At 37.8% G+C, this 20,842-nt stretch overlaps 1 protein-coding gene across 1 annotated transcript in view; it reads left to right on the forward strand.

The window, feature by feature from the left end:
- Window positions 1-20,842, forward strand: part of COL4A4 (collagen type IV alpha 4 chain) — an 86,596-nt gene that overhangs the window by 26,508 nt on the left and 39,246 nt on the right. The window contains exons 16-29 of the mRNA XM_081956404.1: window positions 1,454-1,498; window positions 3,057-3,110; window positions 3,923-3,992; window positions 4,089-4,193; window positions 5,999-6,163; window positions 8,209-8,301; window positions 8,985-9,148; window positions 9,978-10,050; window positions 12,357-12,463; window positions 14,637-14,820; window positions 15,418-15,486; window positions 16,487-16,594; window positions 18,178-18,396; window positions 19,580-19,741. Of these exons, the coding sequence (XP_081812530.1) occupies window positions 1,454-1,498; window positions 3,057-3,110; window positions 3,923-3,992; window positions 4,089-4,193; window positions 5,999-6,163; window positions 8,209-8,301; window positions 8,985-9,148; window positions 9,978-10,050; window positions 12,357-12,463; window positions 14,637-14,820; window positions 15,418-15,486; window positions 16,487-16,594; window positions 18,178-18,396; window positions 19,580-19,741 (1,618 nt within the window). The remainder of the gene's footprint in view (window positions 1-1,453; window positions 1,499-3,056; window positions 3,111-3,922; window positions 3,993-4,088; window positions 4,194-5,998; window positions 6,164-8,208; window positions 8,302-8,984; window positions 9,149-9,977; window positions 10,051-12,356; window positions 12,464-14,636; window positions 14,821-15,417; window positions 15,487-16,486; window positions 16,595-18,177; window positions 18,397-19,579; window positions 19,742-20,842) is intronic.

A 20,842-nucleotide genomic window follows, 5' to 3' on the forward strand; every position in this document is an offset into this window, starting at 1 on the left:
AGAACTCTACAAACCTCCTAAAGGCTATTCATGTTCTTTTTTTTTTTTGAAAAAAAACGGGCCCATTTTCGTGAAAAACGGGCCATTTTGGGGAGGTCTGCAGAGTGCAAACCCCTTTTTTTTTTTTAAAAAAAATTGCCTCTTCAAAACCTTGGTGCGTCTTATACTCCAGTGTTAAGCATTGTGAAAGAAGCTGCCACTTCTATTTTAAATCAACAAATACAACTAAATAAAGGAAATTCTGCCTACACAGGCTATTTTGTTTTTATTTTCTTAATAAGCAAAATATTTATGTAGAGCAATGTTTTGCAAACTTGGCAAGTTTAAGATGTGTGGAATGGTTGGGGAATTCTGGGAATCGACATCAACACATCTTAAAATTACCAAGTTTGAAAAATATTGAAAGATAAAAATAAATTTAGCCAATAACCAGAAAAACAAAATCATTGATTTTTAGACTATATTTTTAATGAATGAGTACAGCATTCTTTATTGTGATTAAGTGAAAGTATTTTATAGAGTCTCATTTATTTTTCATTCATACAGCGTTAATGTAATGTAATGTGAACAGACATTAAATACCGTAGCATGAGACAAACTGATCAGATTACAGCATTGTTCTAGTGATATATTGTAATATAGCTGATATGTTGATAAAGCCTGTATCTGTAGAAAAGTATAAAGAATATGTTAAAGCGTTTGGATTATCAGATGTACAACTTTAAATGGGAGGAGTGTCAGGAACTGAGGATTTAATAGTTGCCAACTAATGTAAGGTTGTAAACTGTAATCAGTAAACTGATGCAATGAGGATGATTAAGCAATACAGGTATCATCTGTTTAAGACTCTGATGGGGTCCACACGAGGCATTTACTATTTTAAGACGAGTCTATATATAGGTGGCCATCAGAGGGTATTTCTCTCTCTTTCGTCATGCATCTCATTTTTTCTCCTTGCGTCCATAGGTGAATGGTAAGGGATGAATCTCCTTGTATATGTCTGTATATAATTGTACATAAACCACTATTAATTGTATAGAGCAGTGGGTCTCAATATTCCTAATGCCGCGACCCTTTAATACAGTTCCTCATGTTGTGGTGACCCCCAACCATAACATTATTTTATGTTTTCCGTATTTTTGCAAACATATGTGTTTTCCAATGGTCTTAGGCGACCCCTGTGAAAGGGTCGTTCAACCCCCAAAGGGATCCCGACCCACAGGTTGAGAACCACTGGTATAGAGGTTTTGTGTGCTGGGTGCTGTGATTTGGCTCCTGGGTTTACCTCATAATAAGAGTCTCACTGCCAAAACTCTGACATAATCTGGCCTCTTTTTCTGCTACATATAAAACAATTCTAATCAATGTTTTGGTTCATTGGAAAATCTTTTTTTTCTTGAAGTAGTTTTTGTCAAATCTTATACTATCTTTTTTTTCTCTTTAATTCCTCTAGGGAATTCCTGGCTCATATGGTTCTCCGGGTTTCCCAGGAAACAAGGTAGGTACAATACACAGAAATTACATTGCTTATCTGTAGGATTTTTAAAAAGATGGAATAATCCACCTATGAATGGTTAATTGGATGAAAACAGGGAGAAGAAAATAAGAGTAATTAGACAATTGTCACAATACCAAAATATCAAAAGTAGAGTTTTCCAGGAAGATGCACTGATGCTTTTCAATTTCTTCATAAATGTTATAGAGCAGTGATGGCGAACCTATGGCACGCATGCCACAGGTGGCACGCGGAACCATTTTTTCAGGGCACGCGAGGTGCTGCCCTGTCAGCTGGCCAGTGCGCATTTGTGCGCTGGCCAACTGAGTTTACCCTTTTTTCAAGCCATTTTTCGCCCCCCCCAGGCTCCATAGCCTTTATAGGAGCCTGGGAAGGGTGAAAAGAGCCTCCCCTGCCCCCCAGAGGCCTTCTGGAGGCTTCATGAGCTTCCCTGAAGCCTCCGGAGCACAAAAAACTGCCCCTACGGGCAAACCGGAAGTTCGGGAACAGACTTCCTGTTTGCTCGGAGGGTCGTTTTGACTGCTCCGGAGGCTTCAGGGAAGCGTCCTGAAGGTCCCTGAAGCCTTCAGAGCGCTCAAAACGACCCTCCAAGCAAACCGGAAGTCACTTCCTGTTTGCTTGGAGGTTCATTTTGACTGCTCCGGAGGCTTCAGGGAAGCGTCCTAAAGGTCCCTGAAGCCTCCAGAGGGCTTCCGGGGGGGATGGGGGAGGGCTTCCGGATGGGCGGGGGAAGCCTCTGGAGCCTGGGGAGGGCAAAAAAAGCATGCAAAAAATGGGGGGGGTCACACCTGTAGTGTGTGCATGCACACTGGGGGGTCGTGCATTGCATTATGGGTGCGGCACGCCCGCACACTACCCCCTGCGCTCCCCCCACTTATGGCACATAAGCCAAAAAAGGTTCGCCATCGCTGTTATAGAGATTAGAGAAAGTCAAGTTTAAAGTTTCATCAAGATGTCATCAAATAAATTGAGTTAGCAAAAAGAGAATTGTGTAGATTTCTTATTAGTTATATTCAAGCTATGGAAATGGAGGCAAAAATGACAAAAGTGTTTCAAAACCAGCAAAATCTTATGCCTATTAAAGAAAAGCCTTTTCCATAATAAATTTAATCTTTAATGTGCTGAAAGTTCTAACTCTCCATTTAATATAATAATGCTGGTTATTAATGGGGGTTAAGATTGTTAATGGTTTATATATAATTTTCAAGTGGCTTATATATAATTTTCAGGATCAGAGTGTCAGTATTGTACGTTTCTCTGAAAAAGAGTGTCTGGGGAATTGGAAACTTAATAACTTTCTTACAGAATTATCTGATTACCATTGAAACAGGATCCTGAATCCGAGAAACTTTTTGTCTTGTTTTAGTTACTCCATTGTAATCAGTGCAAAGGATATACCATAGTTTTATCCAGTTGCCATGTTAATAATACACACACCTTGCACTATCTGTGAGGTATACAAACAATTTCCAATTGTTTATGGATTTGTAATAACTTTAAATTTACTTCATGTTCAAACACATTCAAAAATTTGTTTCAGGGTAAAACTGGAACACGTGGAATTCCTGGTCAAGATGGCTTGATAGGCATTAAGGTTAGTTATATTTAAATTTGTTGTTACTTTCATCCCCTAGCCTTTGTATACTCTAAAGCAGCGGTGTCAAACTCAATTTCATTGAGGGTTGCATCAGGGTTGTTTTGTACCTCGGGGGGCTGGGGTATGTGTCCGGGGGCATGCCAGGGTGGGCATGGCCAACTCAACATCACTCATCAAGGCTTTATTTTCAGCCTCCTGCAGCGCTCTGCCAGAGGAAACGGAGGCTGGTTAGGCTGTGCGCGACCTCTTTGAGGTCTATTTTTGCTGGCAGAGGGCTGCAGGAGGCTGTCGTCACTGAAAACAGAGCCAGGCATGTCATGTGCAGCCTCTCTGACTCTGTTTTCATTGGCAGAGGGCTTCAGGAGGCCCTCATGGCTGAAAATGGACCCCGAGTGGACTGCGCGTGGCCATGCCGAGCTCCATTTTTCCTTTGCTGTTTCCAGAGTGGCCCTGCAGGCCAGATCTAAGCACCACACAGCCCAGATCCAGCCCCTGGGCCTTGAATTTGACACCCCTGCCCTAAAGCAATGAAATCAATTACTATTTCAGGTTTATATTTCTACCCATCCTTATTCAATACATACCATTGCATACCATGCAATCAGGTTATGTTATTTGAAACAACTATATATAATTGATGAAGCTCGTCATTTATCTTGTATTCTAGGTCAGTGTTTCTCAACCTTGGCAAATTTAAGATGTCCTGCTGGCTGGGGAATTATGGGAGTTGAAGCCCCCACATCTTAAAAATGCTAAGGTCAAGGAACACCCCTCTGGGGAAATGTCACTAAGTGTTCCCATTTTTATAGGGGGATCCTGGAGAGAATGGGCAGCCTGGGCCACCAGGACCTCGAGGAACTGCACTCACTGGACCAAAGGGTTAAGCTAATCTAGTTACATTATATTCATTTCCCATAAACCACAATACAATTCAATTATTGTAAATGCAAGTATGCTTTCAATTATCCTCTACAGGTATTCAAGGAGACCCTGGAGATCCCGGACCTCCTGGAGAGAGAGGAACAGATGGAATGCCTGGTTCTGCTGGTGGCAAAGGAAGGCAAGGGGAAGATGGACTCAGTAAGAAACATTTTAGCTATCTTATTTAGCTAGAATTAAATAGTACCATCTGTTTTTAACTCTTTCCACAGATGCTATGGAGACATATTCTGAAATTTTATATATAATTTCGGCATAATAGCTAATAGTTTGAATTATTTTAGCAAGATTTTAAACACAAAAATAGTCACCTTTAAATTGTTTACATTTTGTTTGCTAAGGCATGCTGCCATATCTTCTTGTTGATGTTACTGCTTTTAAATGTTATTGTCAGGCCTGCAGTTTTCTTTTGGGTCTACTGTGCCTTTTTCTATTGTGGGAAAATAGGAGGGGGGATTGTATGGAGTTACTTACTGTGTAGCCAAAATAAAATTCCTTCTAGAAAGCCAAGGTCATCCTTTGTCTCTGCACCTCTAAACCTAACTGGAATTGGATGGGTGGAACTGCCAGCATGGCAGTGGGAGATTGGACCATGTGATGGAATTGTGGGAATGGGGCAAGATCTTGAACTTTCAACTAGGTGGGGAAAACTTGTAAGCTTTCAGATTCAGGTTTTCCCAGATGTGCCAACATGTCTCTCTTAATAAATTGGAACTTTGAGCAATACGTTGCCTTGGACTCTGATTTATTTTTGGATGCTATTTGGAACCCTGACAGTTACTTAATTTCCTTGTTTAAAGAAAGTAATTGTGGGTTATAGTTCTCTTCTCTATATTCTACAAGGTTATGTAATTAATTCCAATACCATGTTAGTCCTCTTTTTTAGGGCTAGGCAGGGTTTAAAATTTGAAGGCAAAAAGGAAGACGGCTGCATCTTTTCTTGGGATGAACAGATGCTGCATATAGTCGCAACCTATCTCAAATAAAGACCAATTTGCTTTATAGAATTGCAGATATGTGCAAGGTGCACATTCTGAATGTTCCAAAGCAATTTCTTATGTTTGCATTTAAAGCATTGCTCTGCTGTAACTGTTTGCTAAGTAATATGGTCATTAACTTTTTGTAACTATGTTTTACGTTGTGGGTGGGTGGAATTGATTATGTGGAGTTCTTGGTGCTCTCTGAACTTGATTGCTTGTTGATGATCCACTATCTGACTAAGAACATCAACAGTGCTGCTGTCTGTGAGGTTTACTGCCTGTTTTGGATTTAGACTAAGCTAAATCCAAAAGCACTAGGGAATTCCTGGCAGCTTGGCAATCGCACCAAACAGTCATCGACAGACACATAGAGATAAATCACATTTACAGACCCCACGTTCTACATGTGGCTAACCTTGAAAGGTATCTGGGACTTCAGCTGCTATAAAATGTGATAATGCAGGCAATTTTAGGCACCCAAAGAAGGGCAGTTTCATTTGTAATAAAGTTCAGCTAATTTATACATTTCTGCATACGTTGGTTTAGATGTCAGTTCTGGTTGGTTCAGCAGGAATTTATAACTGAGGAAATGTGGAAAGGGTTGCACTATCGTGCATCTATCTACTACTAAAATGTATTTCAAGAGGCTATAGTAAAGTAGAATGTGGCAATCAAAACCATTAAAACTAATTTATAGTGATAAAACCTATGGGGGCGGGGGGGGGGAATCTAGTCTATGTATATGGGAAATCAAGTATAGGAGTCTACACTTAATTGCAAGAAAGCAATTAATTTGCTTTCATTGATGTATTTGAAAAAAATAGTTAAATAAAAATTGGAAGAATTCAGAAATTAAGGCAACTATAATACAAATGGAATCATGTTAAAATGTTTCAATAAATGAACAGTTCAAAACAATAGACTGCTTTTGTTTCTGATATATAGTCATTTCCCTTTCTTCCATAGGCTTTCCTGGTCCTAAAGGTGCATTGGGTGTAGAGGGTCCTCAAGGCTTCCATGGTGGCCCTGGTCTCCCAGCTCAATCTAGTACATCTCCAGGAAGGCCAGGATCTCCAGGATTACCTGGTTTTCCAGGAGTACCAGGAAGACGCGGCTTGCCTGGACCACCCGGTAAGATAAGCCAAATGTCAAAGCATTGCATGAGAATTGAATGATTAATGTTTCCAAAATATCACCTGACAGCAGCCAACATTTCCTGTAATATTTCCCCTGAATTAAGGAATATGAATGCATTTTAACTATGTAGAACACAGGGGTTGGTTGTTGTTGTTTTTTTTTGCTAAAGAATCAATCTTATTTGTGTGTGTGTGGTGGCAGGACAGCATAGGAACAAGCTTATTTTATCAGACATTTTTATTCTACCGTAGTCATCCTTGATTCCATTCCCACTCTGCCTGTCCAGATAGAAAGAGAATGAGAGATGATATGTGTAGTGTATTATTTAGGACACTGGGCTAGGAGCAGGGGAAACCAAGTTCTAGCCCTTCCCTTGAAATGGGAGATAGTTGATTAATTTGGGCTCATTCTCTCTCTGTCTAGACTGGGAAATTAAAAAAAAAACCTCTGCCTTCCAGCCAGCACTGGACCAAAATGGAAAATTGTGGTTTACAACCATCAATGAAGAGTCCCTATCTTACAGTAGATTAATTAACAACATCCTTAGAGATATGTGACTCATTTGCAGTGAAATAGGCAATCAAATGTGTTTCAGACTTTATTCAATATTTATCTATGGAGCTACTAACAATTAATGGTAGTGAATGTTGCTGAAAGGTCTATAAAGATTAAGAGAAACTGAGTCTATTGCTGTTTCTGTCCTGTTTCGGAGGCTGGATTTTGATCAGAATGGAAAATGGGTAAAAATTGTGAAAAAACAAAAGAAAAAGTGCAGATTAAGTGAAGGCTTTTTCAAGAAAGGTACGCCCATACCTCCTTCAAAAAAGCAGCATTATGTCCTCCCCTAAATGTATATTGACCGTCCTTGAATCCATCCACTCATATCCCACTTAGCTTCTTGAAGGAAGGCCTGCTTATCCACCTCAAAATGGCAAGGATCTAGTTCTCCAGTGGCATATTTCATTCCATCAGAATTCTATCCACTTCTATCCTGGGTAGCAGTAGAAGATGCCACTTTACTTGATGCAGTGAGTTCTGCTTAACTGGCTTCCAACCCAAGACAGGAATTGGTTTATTAATTTGTATACCACCAGTTTCAATTCTTTGGCCTATTTGGTTTATAGCAAAAAAAGAGATGAGTGACATTTATTGCACCACCACAAATGCATCCAATGAGGTACTTTATCCTCCAATCTGTCCCTAAAAGGGATTGGGTTAAAGTGTTGCTGGGCAACAGTCTGCAGAAAATATCAACATGGAGAAGAATTGAGCACAGTTAATCTGTGTGCTTCAGACGTTTTAAGATACATGAATTCACTATTTTCAACAGTTGGAAGGGATCTTGGAGGTCATCTAGTCCAATCTCCTGGTCATGCAGGAGACCTATACTAGGGATTCGAACCACCAAATTGCTTTCTGATTGACAAGCTGAGTGTCTTAGCCACTGAGCCTCCTAGTCATTTTGTTGATCATGTTAAATTTAAAAGTGGGAAATAGATTTCCAACTTTTCAAGGTTAAGGGAAGGTTCCCTTACCCATGGTCTTATCATAGCCTCTTTTAGACAGAAGGGACATAGTCATCCCACAAAAATGCTTTACTTCCCATAAATAATAATCAATATAACGGTAGCTCTTTGCCTCTCTAGGCATCCTACTTATATTATCAAGTTCCACAAGCTTAAAAAAATCTGAACAATGAAGCAAGGAGTTACTACAGTTCCATCAATATATCCAGCTCCCAAATTGTAGACTTTATCTACAAAGAAAATGCAAAAATCTCACAGTGATTTATGGACTATTCAGATTCTTCCTTCCCAGCTTCTTGATGCAGCAGTTACTCTACAATGTAGAAAAGCAATGCCAGCTATTTATATGCAGATGCAAAGAAGGCAGAAAATATGAATTCAAATGGACTTTAGTCTGTGCTCATTCTTAGAAAGCAGTAGAGCAGGGATAAGTTTGATTTTTTTTAATGACAGAGGGAACCCCCCCCCCCCAATACATTTATATTATAAACCTGATTATTTTTCATCTTCGAGGTGTTGCCTGTGAGGGGAGAGGGTCCCCTGGAGAACCAGGAGCTAAAGGTCAAATAGGATCACCTGGAGAAAGAGGTGGAAAGGGAGTGAAAGGCAAGTATATGACCCCCTCACAAACCAAATATTTAAATATTATGATGTTTAGTCATCTATGTCCTTAAAGCCAGCGCTCTTCTGTGTATCAAAATAAATGAATCAGCCATATTACTGTGTTTCCCCGAAAGCAGAGTCTTATTTTCTTTTGACCCCCAAAATAAGCACTTGCCTTTAGTTTCGGGGAGGTCTTATTATTTTTGAGGTTCAGGAGGGGGTGAGCATGGTCATTTCATGGCTGCTGTTGCGTTGCAATATTTTGGGGGAGGGTTTTTTTTCAGGAGAGGGCTTATTTTAGCGCATGCGCTCAAAAACACAATTGGGCTTATTATCCAGGGAGGTCTTATTTTCAGGGACACAGGATAGATAATAGCAAAGGCATTCCACTTTTTCTGCCATGCTCTTTTTCTTCTGACCTCCTGTGTCCCTTGAGGAAGCATCGTACCCACATTTTCTTCAATATTGCCTGTGATTTTGATTATCTTTGTTAAGGTCTGTGATTGTATGGAAGTGAACCAAAAGCTTTTTTTCCAGAGCTCCAGGAGAGAAAGACAGAATAAAACAATGTAAACAAACAGTGGGTGCATCCTCCAGCAAAATTTATTTCTCATGTCGGAGGGTAGTAGAGTTAACTGTCACTTAGTTTTCTCACTGGGTTCATGCTAGGTGCTTTGTTTATACAGGAAATCCAGGGAATTGCTCCTGTGGGCTTGGCCCTTGTGGTCCACCTGGCCAACAAGGTCTACCAGGAATACCTGGGAGAAAAGGAGAAGTGGGAACACCTGGAAAATATGGAAGAAAAGGTGATCCCGGTTTTCCTGGTAGAAGAGGAGAACCAGGATCCTTAGTGAGTAACCACTTTTTAAAAATTATATCAAGCTAACTAATAGGAGAAAACATATAGACATGTGTGCAAGAATATAAATATGATAACATGATCTCATAATTAATAATTATAATTAAAACAAAGGGAAAGGAAGAAAAGATGCTGGATATTTTTTTCAAAAGTCTTCTTGATCTTTGCTCCTTGTCAGAAACAATCTGGTTTACAGTAATCCCAATTCAAATGTTAATAATTAACAGAAATCATCTGTACATTGCTGAAATCAGGTCTCAATTTCTCCTTCACTGTTGTGCTATTAGTTTAGTCAAATGTGATGTCCCCAATGTCCACAATTCAGATTCCAAGTATTGGGAAATGCCAAGAAAAAATAAACCCAATAATAATCATCAAGCTACAGATTATCTAATAATTGTTTCAATATTGTATGTTTTTCTTTTTAAGTTTTACTATTTTATTGCATTACCTGAAGTACCTTATAAATAGAGTACAAATTATAATTTAACAAATAACATTTTAAGGAATTCAGCCAGGCTTAGTTGGAAGCAAATGTTCTAGTAGAACGGAATGGCATGAAAACAAATCATTAAACAATATCTATACTCTTCCTAAGAGATTACTACTACATACTATGTCATGGAAGAAATACATTAATCAGTGTGTTGTCTTGTCAAACAGAATAAATGTCTCATTAAGTAGAGGGAGAAAGTAAGCAAGCACCATACTCTTTTTTCCATCCTGTTCATTGAATAAGTTTATAATTGCAATATTTTATTAATTCAAATAAATAATTGAGTGAATTTAACAATAACCTGGGTATTTTTAAATTTCTAAGGGATTGCCAGGTCCGTTTGGACTGACAGGTGAAAAAGGAGATAAAGGTGACCCAGCTGAAGTAAGGATCAAAGGTAACTATGCAAACTACGATAATTATAAGATTTGAGAACTGCTGCTTTGATATCTCCAAATCTTATACTGCACTTGGGGGAAAAGGAAAATGAGGATACAGTTAAAAGCAATGGGGTACTTGTGTCTAGTTCAACTGCAATTATCTTAATTAAGCATGATGCCTATATTCTCCCATCTCACATTGGGTCATATATTTTACAATGGCTTGTTTAAACTACAGATGCCTGCTACACCTGAACCAGGTAATTTTGAGTTCATCTTGGTTTACCAGTATGACTGACAAACAAAATGAAATATTAAACCTGCATGATATGTTCTGCCATTTAGTATGCATCTGTATCCTTCTAAAACGATAGGAATTTATTGCACATAAATTCTCCTTCAGTTTGTTTACCAATCTGAGAACTAGAGCCTGGGCTGCTCATGTTTCTACTTACAAAAAGGTACTCTGAAATTCTTTTCAACAATCAGAAATGTTATATTAAATTAACCCTAATAGTGACCTATGCAGACTCTTGAAATCAATGCAAATCATCTATCCCATAACAGAATTAAACCATTTAGATTTAATAAATTAAACAAGTACTATTTGGATTTGATTTATTATAGTCCTTATGTAAGTTGAATGGAAAATGAAATAAGAACTAATGATTATATGATTGGTGTCAATTCCCAAAATGTCATAATTAGAATAAATCTCTCAGCCTTATTTTTGTGACTCACTGTTAAAAATAATGGGGAAAATACTGCAATCTGCATCTTATCATATATCTCACCACTAATACTTATTTCTCTATTACATTACATGAGGTAGATAGATAACCTTTAGCATACTTCCCAAAACCCCTTGAATCAGTTCAGAACACCAAAAAAAAAGGCAATCTGTCACAATCTGCTGTATGCTGAAGTATATATTTGCATTTTGTCTGTGACCCATCTAGTGTTTAACTCCACCTACAACTAAAAATAAGGTTCTACATTTAGGCAAGAAAAACAAAATGCACAGATACAGAATAGGTGGTACTTTGTTCAATAGTTGTAACTGTGAGAGGGATCTTGGAATCTTAGTGGACAACCATTTAAATATGAGCCAGCAGTGTGCAGCAGCTATCAAAAAAGCCAACACAGTTCTAGGCTGCATTAACAGGGGGATAGAATCAAGATCACGTGAAGTGTTAATACCACTTTATAATGCCTTGGTAAGGCCACACTTGGAATACTGCATTCAGTTTTGGGCACCACGATGTAGAAAAGATGTGGAGACTCTAGAAAGAGTGCAGAGAAGAGCAACAAAGATGATTAGGGGACTGGAGACTAAAACATATGAAGAACAGTTGCCGGAACTGGGTATGTCTAGTTTAATAGAAAGAAGGACTAGGGGAGACATGATAGGAATGTTCCAATATTTCAGGGGTTGCCACAAAGAAGAGGGAGTCAAACTATTTTCCAAGGCACCTGAGGGTAGAGCAAGAAGCAATGGGTGGAAACTAATCAAGGAGAGAAGCAACTTAGAACTGAGGAGAAATTTCCTGACAGTTAGAACAATTAATCAGTGGAACAGCTTGCCTCCAGAAGTTGTGAATGCCCCAACACTGGAAGTCTTTAAGAAGATGCTGGATAGCCATTTGTCTGGAATGGTATAGGGTTTCCTGCCTAGGCAGGGGGTTGGACTAGAAGACCTCCAAGGTACAAATAAATTGCCCGCTCCTTATATAAAATATGTAACCTACTATATACTAGTTTTCTAAAAACATCTTCCGTTTTGACAAAACCTCTGCAGAACTCAAATGCATTATAAGCTATCTAAATTCCAAATGTTTTCAGTGTATCTTCTCATCTGTCTCATTAGGACTGCATTATAATTAACTTTTTAAGAAAAAGACTAAAATTATGCACAATCCCTATAGGTATCCTATATTAAAGATGGTTTTTATTGGGGTTCTTGGTTAATATTCCTTGCAAGACAGAGGGGAATTTTAAACTTTGCAGACTTTATGATATGCATCCAGTTTTCTTCATTATTACAATATAATTATTTCCTTTGTATATGTGCTTATTCTACAACATGGGTGTCAAACTCATGGCCCATGGGCCAGATGCATCACACACTGGCTACACCCACCCCTGGTCTAGCGATGGGGAGAAAAGTCGTGATACATCACCTGACAACAACGTGACACTGCGAGTTTGACACCCCTGTTCTACAACTATTGGAAATTATTTTTCTTATTAACTGAGGCTGACTTGAATTGTAACACGAACGTATTTCTTCAGAGACTAATTATCAGCTTTCCATCATTTGTAGGGGTAAAAGGAGAAAGAGGTGTTCCGGGGATACGTGGATTTCCAGGAATAAATGGCAGTCCTGGCAAGACCGGAGAAGGAGGATTCCCGGGTGATAAAGGGATTCAAGTAAATCTGTTTATCTTGAAGCCTGCCTTTTTTTTTTTTTTTTTTGTAAATCAGTACCTTTTCCTTTTCAAAGAAATTTCAGGAGTTGGCAATATCTGGACATATGTGTCTAGTCCAGAGGTGGGTTCTTTGCAGGCACTACTATTGGTTCACTCGTGTGCATACTGTGTGCACATATGCAGTGTAATTAAAATTGTTCTGCGCATGCACAGAACTGAAAAACAAGATGACGGCACCTCTGGCGCCGCCCGGGGAACCAGTTTGAGGGCGTGGCAGCAGTGGTGGGATTCAGCTAGTTCACACCTATTCGGGGAGAACCAGTTGTTAACTTTCTAAGCAGTTCAAAGAACCAATTGTTGGAAGAAGTCTTATTTTGTTTTTTCCCACTTTACAGGGCTAATCCTGTAAGGAAGGCAGGAAGGAAACATTCTGGTGTTGTTTCTAGCCTAATCTTTATTGTCCTGCTTACAAAAACTGCCTCTCCAGTTAACCCTTATTACATTGTAACAGCTAAGGTGAAGCACCCATTGACGTGAGTGACGCTGAGTAGGCCACGCCTACCCAGTCACATGACCACCAAGCCACGACTACCCAGTGGTCATTAGGGCAGAGAACCGGTTGTTAAATTATTTGAATCCCATCACTGCATGGCAGGCCTAGGTTGCTGCCAGTTCCAGCGACGCAGGCCGCCAAATCACTACTGGTTTGGCTGAGCCAGTCTGAACTGGTAGGAACCCACCACTGGTCTAGTCTCAGCAATTTGTAATAGAGAAGCTCAGAAGCTAAACAGGGTTGAATCTCCTTAAGTGGAATATCTTCATGGAATACAGGTAGTCCACGACTTATGACTACAATTGAGTCCAAGGTTTCTGTTGTTAAGTGAGATATTTGTTAAGTGAGTTTTTCCCCATTTTGCGACCTTTCTTGCCACAGTTGTTAAATGAATCACTGCAGTTGATAAGTTAGTAACCCGGTTGTTAAGGTGAACCTGGCTTCCCTATTGATTTTGCTGGTCAGAAGGTCGCAAAAGGTTATCACATGACCTTGTGTCACAGCATGGGTCATAAATATTTTATGAATATTTGAAATCTGAATTTTGATCACATGATTATGGGAATGCTGCAAAGGTCATAACTGTGAAAAACTGTCATAAGTCATGATTTTCAGTGACATTGTAACTTTGAACAGTCACTAAATGAACTGTTGTAAGTTGAGGACTACCTGTACCAGGATTAGAACCTAGCTAGACACATAAAACAAAGCAAATAAGACAATGGCAAACTAATTTTGTAAGCAGACATATTTTCTAGCACTTTCCAGGCAGATTCCTGTTTGATGTTTTTAAACCTCACCTGGACTGAGCAATTTTTCAGTACTGAGATGGCCTACTCATATTACAAATTACTTTTTTCATTATTTGTGGAGTATGTCATTGGTTCTTAATAAATTCATGTGGTACTGACATCAGAGGTAAAGAAAACAATGAATAGAATTCAAATGTTGTTGTTATTGAGTTGCCAGGTAAAATACTTTTGTTCCTTCAAGTGTGCATATTGCTAGAACTCAGTCTTAAATTTATTAGATTCTGGGGTTTTAAAATGTTTTGTAGTTGTTTGCTGTGAATTTACTTCAAAATCACTTTGATAAAAATATAGTATTTTATACATCAGTGGTGGGATTCAAAAAATTTTACTGCCGGATTTCTGGGCGTGGCTTGGTGGGCATGACATGGATTGGTGGGTGTGGCTTGGTGGGCGTGGCTGGGAAAGGATACTGTAAAATCTCCATTCCCTCCCCACTCCAGGGGAATGTTACTGCAAAATCCCCATTTCCTCCTGATAATCTGTTACTCAGGAGGCAGAGAATAGATGGGGGTGGGGCCAGTCAGAAGTGGTATTTACCGGTTCTCCAAACTACTCAAAATTTCTGCTACCAGTTCTCCAGAACTGGTCAGAACCTCCTGAATACTACCTCTGTTATATATGTATAAAATATAGTTTATATGTTTAACTAATTATGACTTAAAGTATTTAATTAGAATTTAGACCAGACATGCTGCCCACATGATAATTGGCTACATCTGGATAGGATCTTAAATCAACTTGAATGTAATAGCATTTAAATGACATTCAGGTCACAAATATTATTTTGTATTTACCTGAATGGTGGACAGGGAGAAGATGGAAGAGCTACACAAGGTGATAAAGGATTTCCTGGAGACCCTGGAATTCCAGGCCCAAGAGGTCAAATGGGGACACCAGGTTTTGGGATTCAGGGTGCACAAGGTGTCCCAGGCCTATCCGGAGATCCAGGAGGCCCTGGTAGGAAGGGAACATCTGGGCCAAAGGGTCAAAAAGGTAACCTAATTGATGTTGAAAATATAAAAGGAAAAAATGCAGTTTTCAATTGGATATTTCACCAACACAGAACTGTTATTGCAGCATTAATCTACGAATAAAATATAAAGAGCCCTTGACTTACAACCAATCATTTAATGACAGTCCAAAGTTATGACAGTGCTGAAAAAATGTATTTATTATCTATCCTTGAAATTATGACCATTGCACCACTCCTGAATTCATACGATTGCAATTTGGCTGCTTGGAAACTGGCTTGCATTTATGACAGTTTTGCAGTATCTTGTGGTCATGTGATTGCTATTTGTAAACTTTGCAGCCAGCTTCTTATAAGCAAAGTGTATGATTTATTGTTTAGCAACCAAACTTCCATGTCCAATTATGGTCATAAGTCAATAACTACCTGTATTGATATCTATGCATATTTACTTAGAAATAAGTATAATTTTTGTTTAGTGGTTTCAATTACTCAAAATGTTGCCACACTAGAAGGAATGTTTCCTTACAAATAATTTCCAGCCAGTTCATAAACCATTATTGGTTTAATGGTCTGGAAGATTGAGAGTTGATACTCACATATATTTTTTTCTATTTTAGGTATTACTCTCCCAAGTGGAAGAGCATATCCCGGGAATCCAGGTATACAAGGATATAAAGGTATACCAGGTATGGCCACCAAAATAAAATAATTATTTTTGCTAAATCAAGTTATTTGCCTTCATTTAAAAAAATAAACATCTCTTTATAATTCAGACTCATACAAAATTAAAGTGTAGCAAAATCATTTAGAGTGAAAACAGAAATATAAAGGTAAAGTCCAAAATAAAAAAGTTGGCTTAGACTATTTTGTGATATTCTGTGTAGGAGAAAGTGAGACATTTTATATTGACTGTGAGTTAAGTGATAAGCATACATATGCAGACACACACATATACATGTATATATACATACACACACATACTATATTCACAGACATACATATAGTTATTAGCATGAAGGTTCTTTCTAAAGGATTAATAATGAATCTCAGATATATTTTCTTTTTGATTCTCTTTAGAATTCTATCACATCCTTCTAGAAAAGTGAGATGCAATTTGTCTCCTCTATAATTTTTTTAAAAACCCTGTAACTTAACTCAATGTTATGATGATTTGATTGCTTGCACTGGTGCTTTTGGCCAAGTACCGAATATTAAAACAGAAAGATTCAAATAAACTTTTTTAAAAAAATAATGTTATTAAAAATATTGAACAGAACAATAAAATATAATACAAACTAGAAGAAAAGACAGAAAGAAAGTATTAAAAAGTTCCCCCAGAAAGTAACTTGGGAGGTACACCTTAAGAAATCTGTGAACTTAAATACAATGGCAAGAACCAAATGCAGCTTTAGTTATTAGGTAATCCCTATTTTGTGACTTCTTAATGTTAAATGTGTGTTGTTCACTTGATTGATAGGCATTTTAAAATACAGAAATTTGAATAAGATTGTTGGCAGAATTTTCTACAATTGCCAAACAAAGCAATTATTGGATGGATTTATCTAGTTGGTTATCTGCAGCCTTTCTTTCGTTTTATGAATAGAGCTCACTTTTAATTTTCTTTATAGAATTTTTAAAAATGTTTAAAATCCAGTAATGCACCCTTGCATTATTTTTGTACATTAGGTCCAAAAGGGTTAAGAGGCCCACCTGGACCACCTGGACCCAATGGTTTTGATGGTTTCAAAGGCCAGAAAGGTAGACTAGGAACATCAGGCAATCCTGGTCCAGAAGGTAAGTGAAAAAGTCCAAACATTTTGTTTATTAAACATGGAAATCTACAAAAACCAGTCCACATTGCCTTAACTATTGTTGCTTTCCCCCCTGTAGTTGATGCAACACCGAAACATAAATGTGTACAGATTCCTGAATGCTGAAAAAAATCAGTAATTAAACTCAAATTTAGGACAGAATTACAGCATAGTGATATATAATATCTCTCTATCACTGAGCTATGCAAATAGCAGTAACATCATCTCTTTTTAACTATTATTGTTTCTTAATTTTGTATAATTTCTGAAAAAGTAAAGAAGTTTCCTCTATTTAAAGCATAGATAGAAACCAGTTTAAATGTAAACTGGTTTCTATCATATGCTTTCAAAATATATCCAGAATTGATTGGGATCTTTCTTATTCTATTATTAAGAGCTTTACAACCCCTTCCCTTCCACCAATGTCAATCAGTGGTGATCCAACAGAAATAGTTGCCTTTTTCCATACACTATTTGAATGATCATGTCCTCTCCAAAGAAAGTTCCATTCTGTTTTGAAATCATGAAGCCGCAATCATTTTTCATAGAAAAATGATTTCTTGAAGAAATGATCTTATTTTTTAAAAAATTACTTAAGTATAAAAGGTTATATCAGAATCTCATGAAAAAGTTTGCTGTTTGTTATTGTTATGGTTGGTGGTATAGTCAGCCAGATGTTTAGACTGAATTTGGCATTTTTATTCACCTATCAAGTTCTTCTCCACTAGAGACAAATAGACCAATGTTGTTTGATAGTGTTAAAGATGACATAGCAGGATGTAAGCTTTCCAAGTAAAGCGACCTTTTGAAATTGACTGATGGTGATTTTGTCAATGCTGATGGTATTCAAGAGATGCTCCAGTTGTTTTGGGGCTGCACTTAAAGTGCCTATTACTATTGGTACTGTCTTTGCTTTCTTTTGCCACAATCATTGTACTTCTATTTGCAGGTCTTTGCATTTTATAATCCTCCTTCCTTCCTTCCTTCCTTCCTTCCTTCCTTCCTTCCTTCCTTCCTTCCTTCCTTCCTTCCTTCCCACTTTCCTTCCCACCTACCTTTTTTGATAATTTACTACAAAAACAAAATTTTGAAGTACAGTATCTTAGGCTACAACATAAGACCTTCCCAATATATCAGGCTTGAGAATTAAGGGACTTGTAATACATATATCTGGAAGGTTACTGCAATTGCAATGTCAATAGACCTCAGAAGAGTGATCATGGTGGTGCAATGGTATTGCAGGCTAATTTTGCTGCCTGTTGGCCGCCAGCAGTTTGGCAGTTTGATCTTGACTAGCTCAAGGCTGACTCAGCCTTCCATCCGTCCGAGGTTGGTAAAATGAGGGCTCAGATTGTTGGGGGCAATATGCTGACTCTGTAAACTGCTTACAGGGGGCTGTAAAGCACTGTGAATTGGTATATGTCTTATGTGCTAGTGCTAGTGCTAAATATAGTTCATATTGTAGTATTTTCTGTATTCTTATTTTGTATATTGTTTCATTAGAAACTGAACATATTGGAATGAATTAACCATTAACCTGTTTAATCTATATGTCATTATTCTAAGGTTTAAGGGGTGAGACTGGTGATCCAGGTGAACAAGGTGAACAAGGTTCAAGTCTGGATGGCCCTCCTGGATTGCCAGGCCCTCCTGGGCTTCAAAGTCCAAAAGGTGTTCCAGGTGACATTACCTACAGCCCTCCAGGTACCCCGGGCAAAAGAGGTCTTCCAGGGCTACCAGGTTTGCCAGGCCAAAGAGGTGACCCTGGATTTCCTGGGCTTCAAGGTGAGAGGTCCATATAATTCAAAGATGTACCTGAATTCCATCAGTTATATTTTATTTGCCAGAGGGGGCCTGGGGGCTGGAATAAAAATAAATAAAACAAATTTGTAGTATAAGAAGCTGAAGGATGAAAAATTAAATTTTATTGTGGAGGAAACAGTTTTTAAAGTTAATAGAAATAAATAAGGAAAATTAGAAGACTTAGCAGGCTTTTTTAATTACCCAGGGGGCCCATCTTATTTCTACTTTCCGTCTCCTGTTCAGAAACACATTTACTTGCATTTCCTGTTCTATAAAATATGGAACAATTCAATCATAGTTAATTCGGTAAGCACATCAATAAAAATATAAGAAAAAGGAAGGAGAGAACTCAACAAAAAGAAGTGTAAAAACCAAAGTATTTTATAAATTAGAGAAATATTATAAAATGTTATTGTCATTTTTAGTCTGAATCAAATAGTAGTGTTGCATCTTGCCACATTCTTATTGCCCATGAGCACCGTAACATCATAAGACTTAAAATATGCATAGCAAATTCCATTTTCTACAATAGTTTCACAATCTTTCCTTCTATCTGAATCAGTGGGACTGAATGGACCACATCGGTGCTTTTAAGATTTGAGAGATAAGTGAGTTTTTAGTTCCTATTGTTCTGTCCTCATGTTTGAGTCATTTTAAGTAGATATGATTTCCCGAAGCTACAGATTCACTGATGAATCTGTTTTGTTACAAATTGGTGCGTTAGCATCATTATCAAAATATTTCTAGAGGGATCAATACACAGTATAAACTGTGGAGCAAAGCTGTACAAATAAAGTCAATTTCTGATATATACTTTTATCTATTTTATAGTAAATAGAATTTAAATTCAGGAAAGGGCAATATTATCTGAAAGTATGCAAACATAATTAAGATTTTTCAATTTTTTAAATGTCGCTTTATAGTAAATTGGATTTAAAATTCCAGGAATGCCATGGCATCTACCACATAAAATAAAGACCCAAATTGTTGGGGGCAGTATGCTAACTCTGTAAACCGCTTAGAGAGGTGCTGAAAAGCACTGTAAATTGGTATATAAGTCTTAGTGCTATTGCTATTAAGCATGTTAATTTTCAACTTTTCTATGAAAGTGAGATATTTGTTTGTCGCTTCCCCCCAACTTATAAAAGTAATAATCTGTTTTCAGGACAACCTGGCACACCAGGGCTTCCAGGAGCTAAAGGTCCCCGAGGCCAAAAAGGTGATACAGGAGTGATGGGTTGTCCTGGATCACCTGGCCCGGTCTGTGAGAAAATATTGGAGGGGCTACCAGGACCATCAGGCTCTTTTGGAACACAAGGACCTAAAGGTGAACACATCACAATTTAATATGGATGAAAACAAAAATCACATACATCTTCATTGATCATATTCTCTATGCGACTAGTACCTAGTATTTGGACTCATCAGACAGTTGGTTTTAGGTTTTAGCCAGCCTTCATCCAAGTTCCTGTTTGGCTTTCAAAGCAATAATCTATCAATAGCATTCAGCAGCAATCTTCAATAAGTAGTCAATGTTTACTGCATATCTCAACTATAAAGTTTTTCTAGAAAATATGAATTTCAGACTGCACATCATGGAAGTTCTTGTCCCTTCATATCACAGAAAAAGTTTTTCTTAAAATTGATTTTTTAAGTTGTTGCTTAATTGAAGCCTATGTCAAGATTTCAGATGGATCCAAATTGATTTAAACATTTATGCACGTGAACATTTAACTTTCTTTCCCATTTTTTGTGAGGCAGGGAAATGCTCAACAAGCCAAAATATACAACGGGATGCAAATCTTCTCAAACTTGTTTATGTATCTATAGGTGTAAGCATGTATATGCATAGTCACACATTGTCTATGTTGTCTCTGCATGTATGTATATGTGAGTGTGTCTACAGACATGCACGCAGACAAATGCATACTAGCATTGTTGCATCTTTGCACTAGTATCATGGTATGCATTGTCAAAGTAGCAGTGTAATTTCTACATTCATAGGGAAAAAAATCAACACACACCATTTATGTTGTTCTTGTGCTGTGCTTTCAATTCTAAACTGGTTTAAAGAAAATCCTATCTGGACTAAAACTTTTTGGAATTCAGTTTGGATCGGAAGCTACCAGATCTTCCCATTGGACAATTCCCCCGTGTCCTCCCAAATTTCTTTATCAGGAAAGCAATATCTAAATTTTTCCTGTCCTGCATACAGGTTTTCTTAAACATATATACTTGTATATGTGTGGGTACATACTATATATATATACACGTATGTCAGTAACAACAAAGATAGATTTTCTCAAGGACGACCTATCACCAGCATGATCCTTCTGATCTTCCATCATGCACCCATCATCATTACAACAAATTCCATCCACTTTGATGCTGGTTATCCTTTCCCCCCTCTTTCCCAGCATTAGAGCTC

This window comes from Natrix helvetica, assembly GCF_964273705.1.
Source record: "Natrix helvetica genome assembly, chromosome: 5".
Taxonomy (NCBI): domain Eukaryota; kingdom Metazoa; phylum Chordata; class Lepidosauria; order Squamata; family Natricidae; genus Natrix; species Natrix helvetica.